Here is a 27,433-nt window from a genome sequence, read left to right as displayed (position 1 = left end):
TTAACAAAAGTTCCAACCATCTTAGTTGAAATTACATTGAAATCTTAATTGTCTCCTGTAGACTTTAGAACTCTGACCCAAATAAACCTGCTTTTGCTATCTGGTTTATTTATTTCAACTAAGGCAGTTTAATAAGACCATTATCTTAGCCACATGAGTCAAACTCAACCGGATCCGGCCCTCCAGATCATTTTATTTTATTCTTATTAATGGCCTGATGTTATCTTGCACATATTTTTAACTTGTATAATTTTGACAAAATAAATTTTTATGGTGACTAAAATATTTAAAGTTATTTAAGGTTTAAGTTGATTTATTATGTTGTTATGGCTAATTTAGCCTTTTTTCAGTTTTTAAGTTTTTTTGGAGTTTATCTAATATTTCAGCTACATGCTAGCTGTTTTGGCTAATTTCCTTTTTTTGGTTTTGTTTTTTAGGCTACTTTGGCATTTCGCTAATGTTTTAGCTGGCTATCAGCTTCAGAGTTTTCAGCTATCAGCTTCAGTGTTTTTAGCTATCAACTTCAGCGTTTTCAGGTATCAATTGCAGCATCTTGAGCGGCCAAATTCAGCTTACAACATTCACACTGGTAATATCGCAGGTAAGGCTATATAGGCCCGCGAGCTGAGGTGTGTTTTGGATTTTGGCTCCTTGTGCGATTAAGTTTTTAAGCCTGTAAAAATTCTTCTGCGTGCTTTTTTTTTTTTTTAACGGAAGTTATTCGTCTGCATTTCTTCTTTAGAGTATGTTCCCAAAGACTTCTAATATGTTTTGAGTCCATGTGTTACTTTTTCTGCTGTAAAACTGGAATTCTGGTCAATACTTTCAGTTGCTAGAGAAAGGCTGAAAAGTTGCTAGAGAATTGCTGGAAAGTTACTAGAGAATAGCTCTAAAGTTGCCAGACAGTAGCTCTAAAGTTGCTGGAGAATTGCTGGAAAATTCCTGGAGAATAGGCCTCATAAGTCAAAAACATCCCCTACAGATGCCCTAACCCTGAGCCCAGCAGCACCTCACAAACCTCCACTTCAGACAATCATGTTGGGGTGTTTGGTCACCAAAAGCAGGAGATGTTGTCCCATGAACATTTGTGACATCACTGACCCAGAAACCCAGATCCAATCAGGTCAAATCTAGCAACTCCTGCAGATCCCCCTCTTTCAGCTTATGTCACATTTTTAGAGTTGTCAAGCTGCCATTCTGATTTAAATGAGACGCAGTTTGTCAAACAAAGTGATCGACACACTCCTCTTCGACTAAAACCTGCAGGTTTTTAAACACGTAAAAACTCGATAGAATCCTTTCTTATTGTTTCTGAGGATGAACTTTTTTATAAAATTGAGATTTTTACTTAGTTGCAGAGTTCTTATGAATCTATCCTAATGTAATGTTGGCTCCATTCGAAGTGTCTGTTTCTTAAGCAGATGTTTACGTCTGCTTGACCTTTTCCAAGAGGCTGAAAGGTCAAAGGTGTCGCAGAGACTTTGACCTTCCTCCAGGAAATCTGGATAAATGAAACAGACTCGACCTGACCTACTGCTCTTTAGAAAGTTTATGCTTTGCAAGTCATTTAATTCTGTACAGTCCAGATAAAAGTCTCAACTACACTGAGTTTATTTTTTAAAGTTCCACGCTTATCATCTATTGATCTGTTCTAAAATAATTCCCAGTGGTCTTTTTATTAAAATTAGGCTGTTATTAAACACAATTAAAAAATAAAACCTGTCATTTTTAGGACAGTTTCTTCAGAGTGGCAGGAGTTCATTTGAATACACCCTGTATCTACACGGCAACACACATCCGTCTAAAAAAAAAGTTGCTTTTTTAAAAAATATTTTTTTTAATCTATAGTTTTCTCAAAGAATCAGAAGTAGAAATTGTAGAATTGAAGTTCATATATTTATGCTGCAGATGAGAGGAGAGGTCTTTTATATGTTTGAATTTAAAGGACCCTGCCATGAAAATTCTACTTTTTGAAGTTTTAAATGCATTATACCGTTCATTCCTCACTATAAAGAACCCCAAAGTGGTATTTTGATCTGTTCATGCGTTTAAGAGTAGTCCTGTAAAAACCTGCACTGTCTGCAGCAGCCCCTCCCAGACCCACGAAAACGATCGGCTGGAAACGTGCTGACGTAAGATCGATGCCAGCTCCCTCCAGGAAGAGTCTGCTCCGACAACACCACCTCCAGACTAACACCAGCCTTCAATTTATCCTCCAGACTAACACCAGCCTTCAATTTATCCCCATATCCAGTGATGATTAGCAAAAAAAACTTCATTTTAGATGAAGAATACCGTATATCTTCCAGTTGTGTCCTGTCTTCAAGAAATTCCAGCTCAAACAGGTGCTTATTACTGTGTTGCTTTAGGCGCGGCGCTCCTTTAAAACTGTTATGTTTAACATAATTATGAACTAGATATATAGCATTACCTGCAATAACGTAAGTGTGAATGCTATAAGGTGAATTTGGCCACTGAAGATGCTAGTGCTGATGGCTAAAATATTAGCTAAACTTCAAAATAGCCCAAAAATCTGACAAAAGCCTAAATTAGCCAAAACAGCTAGCGTGTTAATATTGGCCTAACTCCAAAGCAGCCCATAAACTATAAAACTTAAAAAAAAACCTGAATTAGCCAAAACAGCTAGTATGTAGCTAAAATATTAGCTAAGCTCCAAAATAGCAGACCACATCTCTTTTGAAGGACAATGTGCACAGGATGGAAAAAGCCTCAAGCGTGATCAAACATCAGAAACAAAGAGCTCAAAACATTTGGTTTTGAAACTCAAACACATAAAACTCATCTTGAATGTAATCAATAATTAGCTTTAAAATCATTTAAGTTCTTAAAAAAAATAGAAATCTTTTTCTAAAGTCCTAAAACTTTGAGGCATTTTTTACATTTAGATGGATGGAAATCTGAACTTTAGTTTGCTCCATTGAATTCTGGACCTGCTGACAGCAGATGAACTGGAACCAGTGGAATGAAACACTGAATGACCCACATGTGAGATTAAGGTCAGAGGAAGGAGTTTCCCAGAAACTTTTAGTTTCATTATTAAAAAAACAGTTCCTTTTGAAAGTTATAATCATGGAGGATGCTGCTCCAATGATGAAGAATCTAACATGAAACCAGGAGGACTTAATTAAAATGGATATAAAAAAGTATTTTTTCTCTTAACAATTCAAGCAAAAAAAGAGAATCTGAAAAAAAAATCACATACAATACACTTGAATATTAATATTTAATCCAACAAACACAAAACATGTGGTTAAAAATAGATGTTTAATTGACAACAACACAATAATTCTAACAATATTCTTTTCATTTTACATTTATCCATTTAGTTTTTTCTTTTATTTGACTGAAGTCCTGTTGATTGAGAGCCTTAAAGCTCTGGATCACCTAAAATCCAGATGATCCACAGATGCACCGCCGTTTCTGAGTTCCTCTGCTGAGTGGTCTTCCTCTGAGCTGCATCTTCAGACCACAGATCACACCAGTCAGAGACGCTGCAGATGAGATGGACATGCCAGCAGACTATCAGGAGAGGAGGAGCAGGGAGAGGAATGGGGGGAATCTGGGATGCAGAGGGAAAATCTAGGAGGGAAAACAAATGGGGGGAGGAGGGTATTAATATTACATACCATGCTTTACTACTTGGCAAAAGCGAGGGCTTTCCTCCACGTCTTCCCTCCTTTCACCCCGCTGACACACAAAAGCTGCTCCGGCATCGATGCTTTGTGTTCCCCCTGGAGGGGATCAAGGTGGAGGCTTGTTGCTGGGAGACACGCAGAAGTAGGTTACGGCGCGTGTTTACTCAGGAGTCTGTCCATAATGCAGCTGAGAAAGACGCAGTTCACTGAACATGATGTGATTTCCCCAAACGCTGCGTCCGTGTGGCTGCACACGCCTGCAGACGGGAACAGTGATGTAATGTGGAGACTTTGCTTCTCTAGTTTGTTTTCTAGTCATTTTTACTGCTGCTTTTAACAAACACAGATGGAACAAGGTTTAGCTTGAATCCCTCTTTGGCTTGATGCTACTCTGAATGTTTGTTTAGGTACCTTTAATTATTTTTTTTCATGTATTTATCAGATTTCAGCTCAGACAAGGAAAACAAAGGCATTCATGGATCTATTTGTCTGCAAGTGGATGTATGAGAATAGAGCAGGGAGGTTACAAATATGAACTTTTTCCAAACTGTGTTTGTCCGTCTGCTCCTGGTTCACAACCATTGAAACTAGAAAAGTTGCATTATCTGTGATAATACTAGTGTGAATGTTTTTTGCTGAATATTAGATAAACTTCAAAATATAATAAAAAAAATCTGAGAAAATTGCAAAATTGTCTAAAAGCTAGAATAATGTCAATTTTTAAAACTTTTAACTTAACTTAACTTTTTAACATTACTATGAATAAAAACAAGCAGGAATATTATTCCAGAATTAATCAACTTAAACCTTAAATAAATTTCAATATTTTACTCTCCAAAAAAAAATATTTTGTCAAAATCTTACAAGTTAATAATAAGCGCAAGATAACATCCTGTCATTAACACATGTGCTCTACATGGTTAAAGTCTTATTTAACTGGAAAAGATCAAACTTCAAACCAAAGAGAACAATCCAACATGTTTGGTTATCTTCATTTTCCAACCTGTGATAGTTTCAGGTTCAGGTCCCTCCATAGAGCTAAGGCCAAAACACATAGCAGGGCTTGAATCAGAGACGCTGAACCAAAGCGGGGTTTGAATCGACACACCTGAACAGGATGTGTGTGCTTTCTGGAGCTCCATGTGAAGCTGGGGGCAGCGGCGGGCCTCCTCGGGGAATGTGCCCGCTCAGCACCCTCCTGAACATGGCTCAGCTCACAGGTTTGTCACGCCGCTCAGTCAGACGGAGAGAGCGCATGTTTCCACCCAAAACACTGTCAGAATCCTGACAGCTGTGGTGCAGCGGAGCGCGGGAAGCTCTGGCGTGGATGTCTCCTCTGATCTGCATCTGTGCATCCTCAGGTTGGGCCGTGCCCTCCTCTTCTTCCTGACGCACGTCCATCAGAATGTTCCTGTGCGTCTAATCTGCTCGACACGCTCCCTCTGGCCTCCAGCGCTCGCCGGGTTTCTCCTCGGATGCAGACTCCCTCTGCACTGCAGATGCATTACAGCTTTAATCCCTAATCATCGGAGATTAAAGCCATTTGTCAGGAGTTTGTGTGTCTATGTGTTCATCCTCAAACTGAACAGAGAACACATAAACTAAACAAATTAGCTGTTTTTTTGTTCCTTGAGGGCTAAATTTCCCCTTTTTTAATTTTATTTACCTGTATTGGATGACTCTTGATGAACAAACAAACAAGCTTCTTCAAAGAAGCACTCAATTTTTTTTAACATGTTCTTGTGGCATTTTTCTGATGACGGAGGACATATATGAAGAAAGTTAAGCTTTAAATTGCATTTCTGAGTAATTCTTTATTTAAATTGTTGTGAATCAGGAGCAGTTGGAAAAAAATCCAGTTTTAGATAAAGTGTATTTAAGAAATATGCAGGGGGGACCACAAGCTCCCTGGCATAATGCTATGCTAGATTTAAACTGTTGCAGCATAAAGTCTTCACAATGGTTTTCTTGGTAACTATGGTTCTAGCTGCTTTCTGCTCATCATCTAACTCCTGCTGTTGTTTAGGACCATTTCTCTATGTTCTCATGATCATGGAAACCCACCAGATTAGATCTGGTTTGGAGCCTCAGACCTACAGGTGGATTGATGCTCATGTTCTTGTGACCTTTAACCTCCAGCTTGTTGCTGATGGGTTTGTAGTCCATTCCGGTTCACCATCTTTTCCCTTAAATCTGCTGAAAGCTCTTTGGTCTTCCATGTTTGAGAGTTTGGAGTCTGACGGCTTCTGTGGACAGGTGTGTTTTCTACAGGTGATCAGTTCAGGTTGATTAGGAGAGTCTAACTGGTCTGTGTGAACCAGAACTCTTAGGCAGGGGTGTCAAACTCCAGGCCTCAAGGGTCGATGTCCTGCTGGTTTTCCAGAAATCTTGCCTTAGCTGCTGCTGATTACCTGGATCAGGTGTGCTTGTCCAGTAAGGAGCTTCAATGGCAGATTGGTTTGGAAAACATGTAGGACACCGGCCCTCGAGGCCTGGAGTTTGACACCTGTGTCTTAGGGGATCAAAAACTTATTTCCCCTCAATGAAATTCAAATAATTTTTTATAAATTCTTTCAAGTGGCTCTCCTGATTTTTGTGTGTGATTTTCTATTAATCACTCTTCAAATCAAGCTTGCACTAGATCAGCGGTCTGCAGCCATCCAGGTTGATTTCTCACTGACTACAATCCAGTAGGAGCCACTAAGTCTTCCTTCACCCTTTGAAACATAAGACACTGATTTATATTAATGCTTTTCTTACTACTATGATAAACATTAATAGGCAGTTGTTCATTTTGCATGAATAAAACACAAACATTAAAATAAAATAGCCTTTTTTTAACTTTTGGCAGAAGATCCTTTCAAAATAAAAGATACTCTGTCACATATGATCATCTCAATGCAGTAAAACTAGTAGTAACAAGTGTAATGTCAGCAGTTATTAAATAAAAATAGTTAACTTTACTGTTGTTGCTGCATCTCTGCCAGAAAACGAAACAAAATGAAATCCGAGCTAATTAAGTGACCTCTGCCATATTTTTCATACATACTTAAAATTCCTTAATCCTTTTTCAATTTAAAATTCGCTTAATAATCCGGTTCGCCTTAAAAGCAGTTGTGCTTATGACATCCATTGAATTTTTGTCGTACAGATCAGGACGCACAAAAATGAGTCAAAATGTTCCTGTTTGACTTGTGATACACACTGTCCTTCAACTGTTTGTTAATGAGATAAAGTTCCAGTTAGTTTACTTTTACCACTTCCTCACTTCTTACTTTATAGTTACTTTTTAACACTTAGAAATTTTCTTATTTTTCTTAAATGAAAGAGCCACAATGGAGAGGTACAAAAGCCACATGTGGCACTGGAGCCACAGGTTGCTGACCCCTGCCTGACCTAGGATGACTGACTGACAATATCCTTTTGGGGGGGCAAACCTACAAAATCAGCAATGGGTCAAATACTTATTTCCTCCACTGAATTATTTAACATTTCTGTAAGAAAATGATCATGCAGAAACATTTCCATAATTTTTTCACGAAAACTAAAACTTCACCACGGTCGACTCTTCCTGGTCAGCCATTTTGTCAGACTGTTGAACAGACATTGGGGGGTGGGGGTGGGGGGTTCTGAAGATGTACTGCCGCCCCACAACAACATCCAGCAACTGCATAAAAAACATCAGAAAAACTAAACCTCAGTCTAAATTATGTCATGGGTTTTTTTTTTTTTTTTACTATATTTCTTTAGGAACAAAAATGTCATGATCAAAAGTGTATTATATATATAATACACTATATAATATATAATATAATATAATTCTGTCTCTGAAAATCCCTCTACTGTCATTCTGGGGGGGACTTCTCCTTCAGGGTGGGGCGAGTCCACAGAGCAGCTTAATGAAATGAGTGTCTTAGTGCTGGGTGATATGTCTGATCCTTATATCGTGTCTATTGTACCATTTCTCTTCTATCATTTCTATTGTTTTTTATTTGCTCGGTTTTATTGCTAAACAAAAGCTGTTGTGGTCTTTAATTTTTTTCTTATTTGTAACCACTCAGTTACATCTTACTTGAAAAAAATCAAGTCAGAGAAAAATCATTCATTAATTTGGGCCAGTGGTCTTGTCTCTTGGGTGCTGGTCTCCTGGGCCCGGCGGCCTCCTCTCCATGCGGGGAGTGGGATCCCCGAGATTTAAGATCTAGACCAGGGGATCAAACTACATCAGAGCCTGGGGGTGTCCAGGTCTTGGTGGTTCGGGTTCTGGTCCTTGCTCTCGAGAACCGGGCCTCTCTAAAAACACCATCAGTGGGTGAACTTGGTCGGACATTGTTTACAACACTCTTCTGGGCCCCTCGCTTCACTTAGGAGTCCCACTTCTGGGCGGGGGTGGCTGGGTCTCGTACCTTGGGTGGGGCGCTCTCTATGCCTGTGTGCCTTCCCACTCTCTGGCGTAGGGGGCCTCTGCGGTGGTCCCGCTTGCCCTGGTCTGGGTGCTTGGCGCGATTGCCGGGCTGGCGGATTCTCTCCGTGGCCCCAGTGGCAGGTGTTGGGGGGTTCTGGCTGCTGCTGCTGCTCCGGCGGGAGTCTTGGTGTGGGGACTGCTGGGCACTCTTCCCCTTTGTACATTCCATCATCATCCACCTCAGCAAAATATAAACACTCACCTGAGCAAGGTGTCAGCTCACCTTAGCACTAATAGTATGTGTGACAGAATGAAACCTTTACATGTGTGGGTTTGTATGCAGAAGTGTGTGTGAACTGCAGTTTTATTGTGTACATTATGACTAGTTTATATGTGAAGACTATTTTAGCCAACAGGTATGTTAATATCTAAGTAGTGTGTGTGTAGACAGGCCCCGCCCATTCCAGATTAATATTTATACCTGATTGTTTTAGGATGTTGTTACCCTCTGTTACCATCTTCTTTTTTTCTCTAAACTCCCCTCTTTTACCTTTCTTTTGTGCTCCCACCCTTCTTCTTCTTCTTTTCTGTCCAGTCCAACAGAAAACAAAAAAAAGTTACATACATAATCAATATAAATGAAGTTCAGCATAAAATACAACAGGGGTTTATACTCACTAAACCCCTGTTGTGACAGTAAAATCTGTCTAACACAAGAGGCTGTCACTCATATCTGTTTGCTCAGCTGTTGGACAAGGCAAGTTAAAATAAAGAAATAAAATAATATATATCCTTATTGTGGTATATACCGTTAGTGTGATCTAAAATAATCTATGTCATGATTGAGGATTCTTTTTCGCCCGGCACTTCTCCTACCACTTTCAGAGTCATGCATGGATTCAGTGCAGCTGTTGCATGCAGTGCTGGAGTCCTGAACACTGTGGGTTTGTGCTGCAGGTTTTCTCCGCTGCATCATGCGGCTCTCAACGGGAACCTGGAGCTCATCTCCATCCTGCTGGAGTCTCAGGCCGCCGTGGACATCCGAGACCAGAAAGGTGAGCTGACCTCCAGAGAGAGACACTTGATAGCACTGGGGTGTGTTGACCGAGCTCCCCCTGTCGTGTAGGCATGCGGCCGCTGCACTATGCGGCCTGGCAGGGGAAGGCGGAGCCTATGAAGATGCTGCTGAAGTCGGGCTCATCTGTCAACGGCCAATCAGATGAGGGGCAGATCCCGTTGCACCTGTCGGCCCAGCACGGCCACTATGATGTGGTGAGTGACGGCAGATCCTGCACTTCATCAAACTCACAAAACCCCCAAAATCTACGGTTACTGACAGCAATGCAGAAGAAGAAATGCAGTCCAAATCAAGGTATGGAGGAGAATCTAATCATTCTCCTCCTCGACATTATGATATTCTTCTTCTTTGCATTGAGACATTATTATTTTTGTTTTTATTTTTTCCTCGGACAGCAAGTCCTCAAACTGGGTCACAGAGACACAGAAGTACCGCTGAAAGCGTCCGCCATTCAGATACATGGGGAAGCGGGAGAACTTGCAAAACCACAGCATGTTCAAATACTCATTTGTCTGACAGTATTTATTTTTTTAGAACAAAATGGTTTAAATACTTGTCAAAATAATGAGAAAAATAAAATAAATAATAAAAATAAAATACGTTTTTTTGCAGATTTGTATTTGCATGCCTGCAGGCTGAGTGACTGGATTTAGACAACACTGAGCTGATAGTGTCAGTTCTTTCTGTGCTTCATCAGAGCCGCTCAGGTGTTATTAATAACAGCTGTGCTGCAGCTGTTGTTCGGAAATCCCACCTTTCATTCTTGTCTAATAATACGCCTCACTGAGCTTTGTTTTCCCAGTCATTGTTAACAAGGACTCACATTTTTTCTGTGCTAAAAACATGAAGCAGGAACAAAAGACGCCGAAGCAAAGCATTGTGGGAAGCTCTGCAGTGCAGGCCTGTCAAAGACCACAGAGAAATCCAGCAGACTCCGTACAGCAGCTACTTCCTGCTGTCGCGGAGCCGTTGCATCTCTTAATTAAATAAACATGATTAATGCAGAGCTTCACGCCGGGGCTGAAACGGCTGCAGCTTCTAATGTGTGAGGACAAATGAGGAAAAATGAACTGAAGAGGAGCGAAGGTTGAAAAATAACTCACTTTTTAAAATCCAGGAAGAAGATGTGACTAATATCCAAAAGAGAAAAGCTAAAGACACCAGAATAGAGTAAACTCTAGTGAATGGAGATTAATAATAGTGTGAATGTTTAGTAAGCATTCACACTATAGTGATTGTCCTGCTCCTTTCTGTATGTTTTTCAGCACGTAAAAGCTCAGTTTCAGTGATTTCAGCTATCTTGGTATTAAAACATTTAGCTTGTTTAGGACATTACTGCTTGCATTTTTGGTATTTATAAACTTTATAGTTTTTGAAACATTGAGTAAAACATACCCCACAGGAAATGAATGAGAACGTCTTCAAATTTCTTAATTTTCAAGTAGATTAGCAACAAACCTTTAAATATATTATGGGGTATGTTTTCATCTTTTATAGTTATTTTCCAAAAAAATGGAATTTAGCTCATATTTTAGCAACATACTGACTCATTTGGAAGAGTTTTTCTTTTTTAAACTAATTTAGAGTTCAGCTTCCATTTCAGCACCAAGCTAACATTTTTGACTATTTTTGTTTTTTTATTTATTCTATGGAATTTTTGTTTATTTTGGAGGGTTTTTTTTTAGTATTTAAGCAACGAGCTAGCTTTTTTCGCTAATTTGGCATCTACTAAGGTTTTCTTATGCTAATTTGGGGTTTAGCTCTTACTTAAGCTACACGCTGAATATCTTTGCAAAATTTGCATGTATTAGGGATTTCAAAGCAATTTTACTACAAAATTTGTCAGAAATTATAATCAACTTCAACGCTCTTTCATAGTTCATAAATTACATTTCAGTCTTTTAGCAAATTCAACATTTTGCAAATAGCTTTTCCATTTTCAGCAAATCCCTTCAACAATTTAAGTCAATTGCTTCAGCATCTTCAGCAACTACTTTCAGCAAAAAGCATTGACGCTAACACTATTCCAGGTAATTCAACTTTTGTAGTTACAATTTAAATCATCTGGAAAAATAATCTCACATTCTCCGATCTCTATTATCTCCAGGCTGGGAAATCAGCAGCAACTGTTGCAGCTGAAGGGCCACAAAATAACTAATGGTGGAATAAAACCCTACATAAAGCACTTTTATGTATATTTTTAACAAATGTTGGTACATTAAAGTAGCCAAAATTTTAGGGATGACAATTAAAGTTCAAAGTTTGATCAGAAAAATCTACTGCTGAACAACGTTTTAAGACGTCAAATCTTTTCTAATTTCCCACAAAATCATTTCTAAAATGCAAAAATGTTTATTTAAGTCACAAATTTACTCTCAGAATCATATTTTAATGCAATTGAATTTGGACATTGTTCAGATCTCCAGGTGGGTTGGAAAACCCTGACATGCTCTCAAGTCTCTTTGCAAGTCCAAGTCAGTCCCGATGAATTTTCATTTCAAGTCAAGTTATAAAACATTGATGCATTTTCAAAACCAGCTTAAGCTTTAGTTCAGCTTTAATTTAACATTTTTTTTTCAAATTTTCATTTTTATTTTTTCAATAATTCCTTCAAGTTTTCTTTATGTATTTTTGAGTTTAAAGCTGCTTTCAAATTTTCATTTTTTTTTCTTAATTTACAACGCCTGCTTTTCAAAATTTCAATCTTGTTTTTCATTCACTATAATCCCTTTTTGGGTCCTGAGGTTGCTGGAGCCTATCCCAGCCATATTAGACTTTTTTTAAACTGCTTGAACGGACACAAAAAAGGTCAATGTTTCTCAATGCAAAAGCTTTCAAAAGAGAGACTTAATTTTAAAACTTGACTTAGATAAAAAAAAAAGTTTTTTTTTTTTTACACATTCTCAAGATCAGAATTCCATTCTAAGTCTTAAGGTCTAGTAGTTTGAAATCATGTCTTAAGTTTCTTAATGGGAAACTCCAGAGTGACTCAAGTCTGAGTTTCAAACTATCTCTGGTAGAAGCTGAGATTATCTGTTCATGTGAAACTTTGGCTTTGAGAAATCCAAATGTTGCTTTCTGCAAATATTTCCCCAAACAGTCGATATCATCAGTAGTAGTAGGTAAGAAGACTTCCAGTTTAGTCACGCCCCCCAGCTTCCAGAAGGAAGCCTATTGAAACACTTTTTAACCTCTTGGGACACTTACTCTCTCTAAAAACCTCCCTTATGTCACAACAACAATTCTCGTGGTCTGGTTTCAGAAACCACTTTTGTCTGTAATGAGGGGAAAATGTTGTGGTTGAAACATTTTTACTATTTTTAACCCGTGGGGTGGTCTTTGATTGACAGGACTCTGAAGTGGGCGTGTTTTAGGAGCTTTTGGGGGCGGGGCTGGGTTCAGGGATGATGTGTCCTGCAGAGATTGGCAACAACCACAGAGCTCTGAAAAGAGTCTGTATGGAATCAGCTCTGAAAGGAAGAGCGGTTACATAAGCTCCTCTGGCTTTGTTGAAGCTCTCGACTGTTTTATGTTCCAAACATCAGCTGCTGTTAAATCCAGTGAAAGCCGTTTGTGTGCAGCTCCTCAAACACGTTTGTCTCTTCCTCTAAACCAGTTTGCCTGGTCTGAGGTCAGTTTAGGTCACTGTTTGACAGACAGCTGCTGTAGTGCATGCTGGACCAATGGTAAATGACGTAAACTTATAAAGCGCTTTTCTACCTTCCTCGAAGACTCAAAGCGCTTTACAGTCACATTCACTCATTCGCACACTGTTGGCGGCTCCGCTGCACCTCCCACCAGAGGCAATGTGGGGTTCAGTGTCTTGCCCAAGGACACTTCGACACATGGGAGGGCAAGGCGGGAATTGAACCCGCAATCAAACATTAGCTGTTTTAACTAATTTAGGATTTTTTTTTGTTTTTAGGCTGTTTTGAAGTTTAGCTATTTTTTCAGCTGCATGCTGTTTTGGCTAAGCATTTTTTTAAAGTTTTTTTTAGGCTAATTTGGCATTTAGCCAATATTTTAGCTGGCTATCAGCTTCAGTGATTTCAGGTATCATCTTCATCTATCAGCACTATCATCGTCAACAGCCAAATTCAGCTTACAGCATTCACAGTAGCATTATCACAGGTAATGCTGTATATCTAGTTCATAATTATGTTAAAAAGTTACAGTATTAAAGTTTGAAATGTTTAGTTTTAGAGTGTTCAATAAATGTTTATCTGTTTTGGCCCACGACCTTAGGTGTGTTTTGGATTTTGGCCCCCTGTGCGACAGAGTTAGACACCCCTGCTCTGATCTTTTTCCACTTGTGTTCCCTGACTCCAGTCTGAGATGCTGCTTCAGCACCAGTCCAACCCGTGCATCGTGGACAATGCAGGGAAGACTCCTCTGGACCTGGCCTGCGAGTTTGGCAGAGTTGGGGTAACAAGGCGGCTCTTTTTTCTTCACCATTCATCTTGGGACACTAGTGCTGAAAAGTTCTGATGGTTTCATGCGCCTGCAGGTGGTCCAGCTGCTGCTGTCCAGTAATATGTGCGCTGCTTTGCTGGAGCCTAAAAAAGGAGACACCACAGACCCCAACGGCACGTCCCCTTTACACCTGGCTGCGAAGAACGGACACATAGACATCATCAGGTACATCTGTAATACACCATCTGGGATTAAACATCATAATCTGGGTGGGATTATATTCTGACGCCACACTCATCAATCTGCTTTGTTGATGAGAGTGGCTGACACCTCCTCAGAGAAATGCTGCAGAGTTCTCCTCCACTAGAGGAGCCATTTGAGGCAGTTTGGGAATCGGTCTGGAATGCCATGAGATGTCAGGCACATCTGACTGGGAGGAGGCTGTGACCTCATCCCAGAGGAGTATGCTGTTAAATGTCTGTCAAAAGTCTCTCACAAGTGTATATCAAACTCCACGCACGCCAGGAACGTTCCACAGGCGCAGGACGGTCTCCAGTCCCGCTCCTCATCCTGCGTGCTGGTGAAAGCTTTTCTGCACGCTCGTGGGAGTATTCTTACACTCCTGTGTCCTCTACTGCTCGCCTGTGAAAGTATTCATTCTGCTTTATTTATTTATCAATTTCTAATTTACTGTAGAAAAAGAAATCATTTTTAGGTACCCATTTTTAAAAAATAAAAAATCAAGCAAACACACGATAAATGTTTCAAATAATTTTCTAAGAAAAGTCTTCAGTCATGTGGTCGGAAAACACAAAAAGAGGAACTCTTAGAAAATGAATTTAAACATTCATTGAGGGTGGAGTGGAGTGCACCATTTTCAATTTAATACTTTAATGGGAATACAAAGAATGTATCTGTTTCTCTATAATACTTCAAAAAATGATCATTATATGAAATAGTCATTTTCATTTTTTTTCATTTACTTTATTTTTCCAGTTATGGTGTCAGTATTACCCTAGCAACAGAAACAGGGCGGGCCAATAGAAAAGTGGCCAATCACACGCAGGATTCCATTTAGTTTTTTTACATGAACTCTGACAAGAGTTGTTTGGCGCAGGAATGCCTCCACGAGTGGACAGGAGTGGTTCCACGAGGGTATAGGACTACAGGAGCGCTCATGGAGGCAGAATTCTGCCTGTGGAAGGATCATAGCACGCATGGAGTTTGATATACGCTCGTGAGGGACTTCTGGCAGAAATTCAGCGCCATAGAGGAGCTGTAAAAGTAGTTGGATAGAAGGAGGTCCAGCCGTGAAGAAAGCCAGTGACCCCAGAAAGCCGACACCTTTCACATCCATCCGACGCTCAGCTCGACCCAACCTGATCCAAACATCATCATGCCGCTGCTGCATTGACAACAAAACCTCAGAACAAAAGATCCCACCTGTTCAACCTCTGTCATTCATGCAGGTGTTGGTAAGTGAGCAGCAAAGTGAGGAGCAGTGATGAAGTGATAAAGAGAAGAGGGAGGAATGAAGCCGGTCATGGTCGATGGAGCAGAGCGTGACGCTGATAAACGATGCTCATTAGCCATGACCAACTGTCCGTGGAGAACACACAAACAGACACACACACAGACTCTCACAAAACCATATTTTAAACACGCTTAGCAGCTTTTTTACTTTATTTTGCTCCAAATTCTCCCTCAAAAGTGAATGCAGCAGAGACGACCGGCTCCTCCTTTCCGACACTTCTCTGTAGAGCCAACAGGTTCAGCTCTCATTACCATAAAATCCCATCATATTAGTCACTTCATTGTTTATTAAAATGTTTAGAACATTGAATATTTTACAGGTTTGTCAAAGTCTCCAATATTAAATATACTTGGAAATACCTACTGGATTAAAAACTAATTCCTTACAAACAAACTTCCTGATGTGTTTGTGTCTCCTTCTGCTTTTCTCTTCCAGACTCCTGATCCAGGCTGGCATCGACATCAACAGGCAGACTAAAGCGGGAACTGCCCTGCATGAAGCTGCTCTCTGTGGAAAGACGGAGGTAGTGAGACTCCTGCTGGAGGTGAGTGGAAATGTCACTATGCATTTTTTTAAGTAAAAAATCATCAACGCAGAACTTTACTAAAGGAAGTTCTGAAAATAAAAAGCCAATTTATCACAATATTACTGCAGAAAAATTATAAAAGTTATTGAAATGTTTTATTCATTGCTGCAAAGAATCAGGAACTTTCTAAACCGGTTTGTAGTGTAGCCTCCTGTACCTCTATGGTGAGAGCAGCACTCATTTTTAAATTATTTAACTAAATCCTAAAGTTTGTTTCTATCACGAAGAAAAGACAGGAAAAAAACTCAGCTTTAAGATTGTAATAATCATCAATACTGAAGAATACTGAGTAATTATTTAATCCCAGATGATGTTGTCCTGTTGGCTTCATCGAGCCACAACCTCCAGCATGCATTGCGGCCGAGTGTGAAGCCGTTGGGATGAGGGTCAGAACCGCTAAATCTGAGGTTTGAGAAAGGTACATTGCCCTCTCTCTGTGGGTCAGGGGTCAGCAACCTGCAGCTCCAGAGCCACATGTGGCTTTTACCCATTGTGGCTCTCTGGTTAAAGAAAAAAAAAGTTTTTAGTGTTTAAAAACTAACGTTACTTAGCTAAAACATTTTAGACATCAGGTTTCTGTGTGCCGTGCACCATGGAAAATCAATTGGAAGTCAGAAAGCACAACCAGAATTAATGCAAACTCGATTATAAGACAGATTTTCTATTTTTTAAGAATATTTTAGTGCACTTAATGGGTGGAGTGTCATAGTTGATTCCCATTTATTTTTTGAGCTGGATTCAAGTATTTCTGGCAGAGATCTACCACAAATGGTAAAATAAACGTTTTTTTTATTTTTTTTTAATCACTGCTGACGTTACACCACCTGCTGCTTCATTGGCAGCGTTGACCTGATTCTGTATGATGCAAGGTGTCTTTTACTTTGAAAGGAAATCATGTGAACCTCTGTCAAAAGTTATAAACTGTTTCATATTTTGAAAAAGGGGTATGTTCTCTATATATTTATGTTTTATTCATTCAAAAGAAGTTAATTTGTATTTATCATATCATAATTGACATAATTACTAATCCATGTCTTATTTTTCTAAAGGATGAAGTGAGCCTTTGTGGCTCCTGCTGGGTTTTGGTCTGTGAAAAACTAACCTAAACGGCTCAGTAAGTGTGGAAGGTTGCAGACCCCTGCGGTGGGTGGAGTGCTTCTGCCTCACCCCGGGCTTACACCGCCAGGGCCACGGCTCCGTTGCGTTGAGGGAGTGGACTAGCTACAGCCGATGGCTTACACCGGCCTCTGATCCAGCCACAGCCTGTGAAAGCTCAGCCCAGACAGAGTAGTGCTGGATCTCTATGATCAGCTTCTCATTGTCCATGGTTATGAATGACAACACTGTGCTGCAACACACTTTGAGTAACACGTAAATTACGTAATGTTTACGACACGCTGAAACCGGCGAGTTCAGCAGAAAGTTTATTTTATTTTGAAAATATACTGGATGCACTTTAAATTCACTCGCGTGGTTTTCGGTTTAAGTCGTGAATAACCCCACCTTCACAGAAAGTGATGACGATCAGCTGCGGCGTCCGTCAAAATTTGAACCAAACAAAACGGATTCGCAGCGACGCAGAGGTCAGTCCGCAGACGCAGGACGTGAACGCCTGCAGTGGAAGTTTCTCTCTCACTTTTAATGTTACGAAAAGACTACGGCGCACACAACGGAGCCATGGCGCTGGCGGTGTAAGCCCAGGGTCAGGTGGAGGACTTAAAATATCTCTGGGTCTTGTTCACGAGTGTCACAAGATCAAAGCGTGAGATCGACAGGCAGATTGGTTTTGCGGTCACTGTTTTTGGTCCGTTGTGGTGAGGAGAAAGCTGAGCCAGAAAGCAAAGCTCTCAATTTAATGGTTGATCCTCGTTTCCGTACTCCCCTGTGGTCATGAGCTCTGGGTCATGACCCAAAGAACAAGATCCTTAAATAAGCTTCCTTCGTAGGGTGGCTGTAAACTAAAATGCCACTACGTGGCGACCTAAAAGCAAGTTTTTCAGAAAAATCGGTAGGTGGCCGTGCAGCAGCATTTGTAACCGGGACGCAGCAGTCGTATTCTTGCACGCGGTGCAGTGGCTGCAGAGGTTTTTTAGAAAAAGCTCAAATTATACGGCAATTTTTCTCTCAAAGTTGGCGACCCGCGCCCATTTTTTTCAGTGGCGGTCTAGTGACAGGAAGGGATGACGCCATTACAAAAATGGGTGACAGCTGGGCGGCCACAGAGCAGCCAGAATCGATAGCAGCTCTGACTGGATGTTGTGTAAATGTCTGTAGACGGCGACCGTCCATGTCATTTTATTTATATAGCCTAATATCACAGAAGAATTGCCTCTTTGGGCTTCATGCCAGTAACATTACTGAGGGTTGGTCACAAACTATAAACAATAGCTGAATGCTAAACTAAAGAGAATAAATAAACTGGTTATCCCTGTACTTAGACCCTCTTGCTCAGTAAGGAAAATCTCCTGAAAAACCTGATTCCAGAAAAAAAAAGAATCTTCAAGGATGTCCACATGAAGGAGAAATCCTCTCCCAGGACAGACAGACAATCTACCAGGACTATTAAAGAGGAATTAGCTTACAATCACATATTTGAATTGTATTAATCTATATAGAACTGGGGGACAGGTGGGGGGAGGTCCACATCTAAGATGAGCCAGAGGCGTGGTCCACAGCCAAGAACAGAAGCACAAGTGATCCACCTGGAATCTCCCCAGAGGGGAGTGGGAAAGTGGAACAACACGTGAATCGCACTGCACCAAACTGAAGCACAGAAAGCTAGATAAATAAAGAATAGAGGGGAGCAGAAGTAATGAGAATAGAGAATGGAACGCCAGTGCCGCCAAACGCCAAGTAGCCCGGAAGTATATAAAAAGCGATTTTGTATCTGTCTACATTCATGACCACACGATCAATTTTCAAACAAATTGGACACCAACATGAAATCTTAAAGGTCCTGTTTGTGACTGTTGCATTAGGGTGACGGCCCTCCAGAAAAACCTGTTAGAGCTATTCAAGTGACCACGCCCCCTCTCTCTGGTCATGGTACTTGGAGACAAGCATCCCGAGTTGGTGACGGCATGAATGTTACCTCATAGTGTCACATTCTTGGATAAATTCAAGATAAGACTTGAATACATGGTACGCCCACAATCTATAAAAAATGTGCATCCCTACGTCCCACTATGAACAATCAGTCACATCAGATCAGTCAAAGAACCTGGTAGAAACGGTAATATCCATGCTGGGACAAACAGAACTCAATACCAGAACAGCTGAATGTCGTGATGTCACTGATAGATGTCAGCTGTTCAGAAAAAAACAGTCAAGACCCTCAAATAATTCACACATCTAACAGTATATCTCATAGTGACTATGCCACATCCACATTCTCAGCTTCAAAACATATACAGACAAAGGAAGGTTTCACAATGGAAAATCATTCATGGACTATAATAAGCAGCTTTTTTTTGGAAGTTCTGGAACAAACAGCAGCCAGAACAGCAGCAAACCAGGATGGAAAAGATGACACACTGGAAAAAATCAAACAAGAACTCAGTGATCCTCTCTACACGCTGCAGAAAACACAGAGCACAGCCACCAGGAACAAACAGAAAACACAGGGACTGTTCTGGACATGAAGAAACAACACAGAGAAGACAGCAGCATCACATAACAGTATGAAAGAGACACAAACCAGGAGCTGCTTCGGTCATCAGAACTCACAAACAGCAAAACGGACCAGGATCATGACAGACAATGAAGAGGATGGATCCAACAGATACTGGAACACTACCAAGATCCAAGATGGGCCGTGAAAAATGAAGAAACAAAAACCAAAGAAAGAAGAAATAAAACACAAGAAGGGAATAAGGAACAACTACAAAGAAATCTATAACCAGTGGAAACGAGGCAAACGGCTTTTAAGAATTGACAAGAGCTTCAGACGAGGAGCATGAAGGGATTTGGTAATCCATCTCATCTAAGAAATAGATAGCAAGGGATATGAGGAAAATATGCTTTATTTTTGATTCCAAATGTATACACTTTGGAGTTTTCATATTAAAACTGTGACTTTTGTTCTCATTTTAGAGCTAATTGCATCAATGGGTTCAAATCCCTCAAGGAAAAACAAATTTAGAGAAATTTTGCATTCAACTGGTGTTGAAATGATCAGAAAATAAGTTGCACAAAATAAGACACAAGTTGTTTGCTATGATTGGGTTGAAGATAAAAAATATATGGGAATATATTTTCTTTAAAAATACGCGTTCTTCTATATAATGTGAGTCATTAGAGATGATTTTCACCAATTATCCCAGTATCGCATGAGCCATGTATGACATCGTATCAAGGTACCCAATGATTCCCAGTCCTAGTCGCCATTGTATATTTTGTCCACCCCAGTGTTAGGGAGTCATGAGTGAATTGAGATACAGCTAGGCCACGCCCACCATACACTGCTGATAAAGACGTGCAAAGATAAACTATATCTTTGTCTGAAAAAAAGACCTAAAAAAACGTTAGTTATCAATGAAAGACAAAAAAGAAAAGATTTTTCTAGAACTTTGATGTCTATCCAGACGTTCGTGGCCAATGACCGATCAATGATGTTGTGCCATAGAGGCTGTTATATGTGTATAATTAGATTAAGGACAGTCATTTTGACTTTCCAGTAAAAACATGTTGCTGCTCAACAGTTCAGAACCAACTCAGTGTTCAATTTATGTAATGAACATTAACGTGGGTTATTTTTCATGTTTTTACTATTCTGCCTCTGGAGAAAAGCTGTGCAGACCCAGAAAATGACTAAAGGTCTTGTGTCTAACAGTATTTAAGTGTTATGTAGAACTAACTGCAAATCATGGGATTATAACTTCCAGAGGCAATGGACTATTTTTGAGAAAATTCTCTTAAATAAAACTGAATTTGATGTTGTTTCCTGCTTATAAAACTGTTCATGTGACGTGACATGTGCAAAACAAATGTGAAAGATGCTGCAGAGCCGCAGAATTTAAAACACAAAGAGAAAGGACTTGTTTCAATGGCTGCATGTCCTCCAGTAGGAGGAACTAACTGTGTCATTTAGACCTCCGACTGTGAAAAGCTGGGAGTCTTTGTCTGGAGGCGCTTTTGGACTGAATTCATCTTTGTTCCTTTAGCCCACATTGGGTTTCAGAGAACTGAATCTGATGTTGCTCTCCGGCGTTCGTGGTTGTAATTAACCGGAAGAGCCTCAATAGATCAAGATTATATTCCGCTAACGTCATGATGGGGAATCACCACTCGCCTGGGAGCACGGTGACGTCCTGCTCCGTTAAGACTACAGACCTTCATTATTCTACTGTTTGAACCCTTCTCCAACAACCATTTGTCCTTTAAGTTAAACTGAAGGTTTAAATCAGAATCTTTGTAATAATTAAGGAGTTTTTTCTGTCATTTTTCATAAGAAAAAGTGACTGAACAAATCAATCTGCTTTTCCTTATCACAGAGTGGAATCAATGCCACTGTAAGAAACACCTACAGCCAGACTGCACTGGACATTGTCTACCAGTTCACTGCAACCCAAGCCAGCAGGGAGATCAAGCAACTACTGCGGGGTAAGATATATGGAATGGTGGATGGATGGATAGATGGATAGATGGATCTATTGATGGATAGATGGATGGATGCACAGATTGATGGATGTATGGATCTATGGATACACAGATAGATGGATGGATGGATGGATGGATGGATGAATCTATGAATTGATAGATGGATGGATGCACAGATTGTTGGATGGATAGATCTATGGATACACAGATGGATGGATGGATGGATGGATGGATGGATGGATGGATGGATGGATGGATGGATGGATGGATGGATGGATGGATGGATGGATGGATGGATACAAAGATGGATGGATGGATGGATGGATGGATGGATGGATGGATGGATGGATCTATGGATATACAGATGGATGGATGGATGGATGGATGGATGGATGGATCCATGGATACACAGATGGATGGATGGATGGATGGATCCATGGATACACAGATGGATGGATGGATGGATAAGTAAATGAATTGGTGGAGTTGTGATCATAAGTTTACATACCCTGGAAGAAATTCTGATTTCTTTGTCATTTTTCATTGAATATGAATGATACCAAAATAACTTTTTTCCTTTCATAGGTAGATGTTCAGTGAAGCCATTTATTGTCAGTTAGTGTTTACCCTTTATATATCATAACCGAAACTTTCCCAATGACCCTGTTCAAAAGTTAACATCCCCCATTTCTTAATCCTTTGTATTTCCTCCTTTTGCATCAATAGCAGCTCATAGTCTCTTGTGGTGGTTGTGGATGAACTTCTTCATTTTCTCTAATAAAGCAGTCCATTCTTCTTGGCAGAAAACCTCGAGTTCCTTTAAATTCTTGGAATGTCTTTCTTTGAGATCTCCCCAGACTAGGTCATAATACGGAGGTCAGGAGACAGAGACGGACAGTCCAGAACCTTCACCTTGTTCTGTTGGAACCAATGACAGCTGGACCTTGTGTTTTGGATCATTGTCATGTTGAAATATCCAAGTGTGTCCCATCCACAGCCTCTGAGCTGAAGAGGGACAGTTTTCCTCCAGTGTCGTCTGATAACGGCCTGCATTCATCTTATTTCCTTCATCTTTGTAGGTCACACATCCCAAACCATCAGCGATCCGCCTCCGTGTTTCACAGAAGGAAAAGTGTTATTTCCATCATAGGTCTTGTTGACTCCTCTCCAAATGTAGCGTTTTTGGTTGAGACCAAAAAGTTCAATCTGGGTCTCATCACTCCAAATGACTTTGGTCCAGAAGGTCGGAGGGTTGTCTTCATGCTGTTTGGTGTATTGTAAGCGAGCTATTTTGTGGCATTTGCCCCAAAAAAGATTTTCCTTCTGGTGACTCGACCATTCGGCCCATTTTTCTTCAGGTCTCTCCTTATTGAGCATCTTGAAACGTTAACACCAAAATTCACAGTCCTGGTTGACAGATTAAGTAATTTGTGGGTTTTTCTGTTGCATCCCTAAAGATGTTTCTGGCAGAAATGTTTGTTATTGGGTTTTGGTTTCAACAGAACTCCTCACTTTCCACTTATTGATCAAAGTTTGAACACTACTGACTGGCATCTTAATATATCCCTTTCCTGTTTTCAGTTACCTTTTCCCGTAGATCTTTCAACAGTTCTTTAGCTTTCCTTTAGCTTCACTTTACAACAGGGTCATTTGGAAGTTCCTTTAGTCATTAGGATTTAAAAAGGGTCAACAAAGATTTTTAACAATTTTATCCAACCAAAAAACTATGAGTGAAAAAAAAGTTTGTGTGTCCATTCATTTTTAATAAAAAATGACCAAGAAATCATAATATATTTCAGGGTATTAAAGCTTTCGAGCACAACTGTGAAACCTAGTATGCCCTTTTCTGATGTTCTAACATTATAAAAATCTTCCTGCTGATAATCTGCAGACCTTCTGCTTAAATGAAACCAGGATGGAGTCAGTCACTTGATCCTTTTTGGTTTCTTTAAGCAGAAGTTCAGTAAACTGACTGTTACAGGAGTGTGTTGGTGCTCCGTTTAACTGGCTGTCCTGTGTCTCAGAAGCATCAGCAGCTTTGCAGGTTCGGGCTCTGAAGGATTATTGTAACAACTACGACCTGACCAGCCTCAACATCAAAGCAGGAGACGTCATCACGGTAACGCACACTCCCACCATCCCCAAACGGGGCGCTCAGTCATGAGTTTTCATGCACGTCAGGGGATAGATGAGACTTTGTGAATCTAAGTCAGCTTAAAAATGGGGATTCAGTGAATTTAAAGATCCGTCTCTTTCAGCTCTTTTTGTTTTGTCTTTGGGGTGTAAATATCTCAGATTCTATTTCAGCTTGGTGACTTTTTGGGAGCTTTTTATGATGCTTTCAGGTGTTTTAGTGTCAGATCTGGTCTTTTTCATGTATTTGTCTTCATTTCCCAGATTGTTTAACGTTTTTATTGTTTTAATTTGTCACAGCAGAAATCTATTTGTAAGGGATTTTTTTATTAACTAATAAAGTTCTTAAGTTTCTATCCATTTTCATTTGGATCAAATATCAATTGTGAGTTACAAATGTGGACAAAAGTGTTGTTGCTCCTCTGGTTCATTTAGAAAGCTCATAGAATCTCTGAAATAACATGAAACCCAAATGTGTCATGAATCAGAAGTTCTTTCTGAATTGTAATCCTTGTAAATATAAACGAGTGAGTCAGGAATGAGCAAAAGAAATGGTTCACTGGCTTCACGTTTGTAAGAGAGACTTTTCAGATAATTGCTCCAAACCATTTCTGTTTGATTCCACTTCTCGTTCTTCTTAGGTTTAAAGGATTCTTTCTCCACATGATGGCTTTTAGGTGTTCCACAGGGTTTAGAACAGGGCCCAGTTGTTTGCAGTAATTCTTTGGTGTTTTAATATTTTGAGAAATGACATCTTTTCATCAAAGCTATATATATACTGGGCATTTTATTTGCTTTCAAGAATACACATTTAGCCCCAGGGAGGGGCTTCTTCTTCTTCTTCCTCTTTTTCAAGAGTTTACTAGCGCATCTTCACCCCTACAGCTGGAAGAGGCTCAGCGAAAAATCTCAAAGTGGTACAAATTTTGCAAATTTTGGAAGGTTTTGGATTTTCTGAGAGAGTCATAAGGAGGAGCAGCTGCATCTCAAGTGGAGTGAAAGCGTATCTTTCAGTTTCAAGTCCCCTAATGCTAAATTCACACTGAACGTGATTGGCGCTGCAGTTTCAAAGTTAAGTCAATGGTACAGATGTGAGTTGAGGTGATTTGATCGGCGGGCACACCGGTCTAGAAGCAGCACGATTTGAGCGGCATTGCATGAATTGGACGACGCAGCCAATCAGGAACTCAGGACGTTTTTTAGTGTCTCAGTCAGCGGGTAGAATACTAATCCAAATTTTGTCCTGATCTTCTATCTATTTCCTCAACCCACTGGGGCCGTGGGGTTACCAGAGCTCATCCGGCTACTGTTGCAACGGGAATCAGTGTAGCTCGCTCGATATGCTGGCAGAGAGAGAGTTAGCGCGGGGTGCGAAAGCTGCCGATCTGTCTAGTGTATCCCGCCTTTGCCCAACAGTAGCCGGGATAATCGTGGGTTTTGTGATATTTTTCTTATTTTCATTGAGACAATAATAAAAAAAAGGTCCACTAATTTTAGTTTTCCCCTGTCGGGTTAATGCAAGAGAGTAAGATTTCAAACTCAGACACAGAGACACAGAAACACTGTGGCAGAGGTGAAAACTCAGCCCCCAGAGTGAGAAAGAAGACCCCGGTCCCGGGAGAATCTTTGAATGATCTCTTAAATCCAGATATGGAGTCGTGATTACTGATGTTTTTGTGGAACTCTTCAAAATAAATAAACCTGAAATTTCAACATCATCTGCATCTTGTGTACATTGGAAGTCACCTCTCCATGTAGCAATCAGGCTAAAAACATTCATTGGTAGCTCCCACCACACACTTTTTGACTGGCAGTGAGCAGCAAATTTGCCGTGTGGTGAAAGAGGAGAGGGCCACGTGACATTTTGCAGTCTTTGGTATGACTCGGCAGGGATTTGAACCCACGACCTTCCAATCTCAGAGTGGACACTCTACCACAAGGCTAGTTGGTTGTACTCAGCTTGTTGCGTACGCAAAGTCAGACGCCATATTGGAATGTATAGATGCCTGTTTAGTGCTGTGTTACAATTGTACAAACAGAGCTGGAAAAACTAGAATGCGACTTCACTAGTAAATTATTGCTGTCAGCTGATAAAGGAGAACCTCTAGAAAACATCTCAGTCGGCTCAGACCATGTCACGCTGATTTGGGCGTGGACTGGCTCACTTATAACACGCGCTAGCGGTCTATAGCGATGTAGGCTACCCACCGACATGTTTCTAAACATGGATCGAGGAGTCTAAGTGTTTGTGTAAATCTCAGTCTGTGTGTAGATTTGAATACAATCACTACTATGCACCAGGTATGCATTGTGTTTCCTATATTCTAACCTATTTATTTTTTTAAAAGTTTGAAATGTAGTTCATTTGTTGCACTTTGTACAAAAACATTATTACCATGAACTGGGAATAATCAGTCTTTTCGTTTGGTTTAGCAGCTCGTTTCTGTTAAACCATGTCTTATTGTTTTTATACTATTCCAATATGGAGTTGCTCTTTACATATCGCGGACAACAGTAAAAAGCCTGCATGTCATCTCTAGTGATACTATCCTTATTATCCACACATCCACTGTCGAGGAGGAGAGGAGATGTCTTCTCTGCACCCCCTGAAGTCCAGGATGACTTCTTTGGTCTGTTTAGGATGAGGTTGTTGGCCTTCTACGATCCAGCCAGCGTGGACAACTCATCCTCTCCAGTGATCAGCCCCACCACATTTGTGTCATCCACAAACTTAATAACAGTACTGCTGGTGACTGAAGGGAGAACTTAAACACGCTGGTCTGAGATTCTCTTTCTGATCTCCTGGGACACCTGTGTTCTCTTTCTGTGGTCCATATTCAGTGTCGCCATGGTTACAGGTTTAAAGGTGTACAATGCTAGAGGACACATTTGTCGCTTGATGTTTTGTTGCTTTAGACCTTTACATTCATTTAGTGACACAGAGGAGCTATCTATCTTTAACAGAGGAGAACCAACATTTTATCCAGACAAAAACACATTTTTCTGAATCCTAAAACTTTATTTTCTTTTTTAAAATCAGGAGCAAAACTGTCAGTTTTTCTGGTTATTAATTGTCATATTTGGCTGTTGTCTGTAAAAATACTGTAAAATAAGAACAGATTTATTGTGTTTTTTGATTTGGGTTTCACATCAAAGTTTTTTTCCATCTGGTTGTGTAAATTTTTCATGAGCGCAGCAGCGTTTTCACGTCAGCGTCTGCACTAAACCCCCCAGTGAAACCCAGAGGAGCGTCACGTTCTCCTCATTTGTCACGGCTGGTTTTCTGCAGCTCACAACGTTTTTAAAGTGGCGAAACAAGATAAAAACATGAAAGAAAAAAAAAACCCGTCTGCCTCGTCAACATATCTATGACAACACTTCCTGCAGGCCAGTTTTACTCCTTTACCGTTAAATATGGATGAAGTCATTCCATGGCACTAAGGTGTGTCTCATTTTATGAATATTTATCAGCCGTGGGTAATTATTACAGCAGAACTGAAGGGAAGCAGAGCTCTTTGACTTCACTGAAAAAAAGGATTCACAATTTACAAAAAAAACACAAATAATGGTAAAGTTTGTTGACATGACCGTGTTTGCCTGACAGGTTCTGGAGCAGCACCCCGATGGGCGCTGGAAGGGCTGCATCCACGACAACCGGACAGGAAACGACCGAGTCGGCTACTTCCCCTCCACCCTGGTGGAGGTCATCAGCAAGCGCACCGGTGAGTGGGCGGGGCTTTGTGCGCATGGGAGCGTGCGTGAGTCATGGCAGGCATGGGCGTGGCGTTGCAGAAAGAAGATCACCGGCTGAAGGATGTCACACTTCCTAACACAACTAGCGTGAATCAAAGCCATCTTACATGTGACAGTGGACGCACAACCCTCTGACCTCCTCGCAACCCCAAAAATATACAAAGATTCACACAAAAACAAAAAAACTGTAGGAGAGACTGTAACAAAATACAACCACTGAGAACCATCAAACGGTTATCTTGAGAAAATGTTTTTTTATAGATTTAATGTCCCCAGG

The 27,433-nt window shown here is 40.4% G+C and overlaps 1 protein-coding gene across 8 annotated transcripts in view; it reads left to right on the top strand.

Annotated features, from left to right (window-relative positions):
- caskin1 (CASK interacting protein 1) overlaps positions 1–27,433 on the top strand; it is a 138,161-nt gene that overhangs the window by 66,285 nt on the left and 44,443 nt on the right. For 7 of the 8 annotated variants that reach the window (XM_024261124.2, XM_024261123.2, XM_024261121.2 and 4 more), the window contains exons 3-10: positions 9,019–9,116; positions 9,188–9,333; positions 13,469–13,564; positions 13,647–13,777; positions 15,522–15,630; positions 21,165–21,273; positions 23,295–23,389; positions 27,008–27,125. In XM_024261124.2, the coding sequence (XP_024116892.1) occupies positions 9,019–9,116; positions 9,188–9,333; positions 13,469–13,564; positions 13,647–13,777; positions 15,522–15,630; positions 21,165–21,273; positions 23,295–23,389; positions 27,008–27,125 (902 nt within the window). The remainder of the gene's footprint in view (positions 1–9,018; positions 9,117–9,187; positions 9,334–13,468; positions 13,565–13,646; positions 13,778–15,521; positions 15,631–21,164; positions 21,274–23,294; positions 23,390–27,007; positions 27,126–27,433) is intronic. The other variant, XM_024261119.2, reaches the window with a different exon arrangement.

The sequence above is a fragment of the Oryzias melastigma genome, linkage group LG8, assembly GCF_002922805.2.
Source record: "Oryzias melastigma strain HK-1 linkage group LG8, ASM292280v2, whole genome shotgun sequence".
NCBI classification, from domain to species: Eukaryota; Metazoa; Chordata; class Actinopteri; order Beloniformes; family Adrianichthyidae; genus Oryzias; species Oryzias melastigma.
Note: the sequence above shows the minus strand (reverse complement) of the source record. Positions and strands in the feature narration are given on the sequence as shown.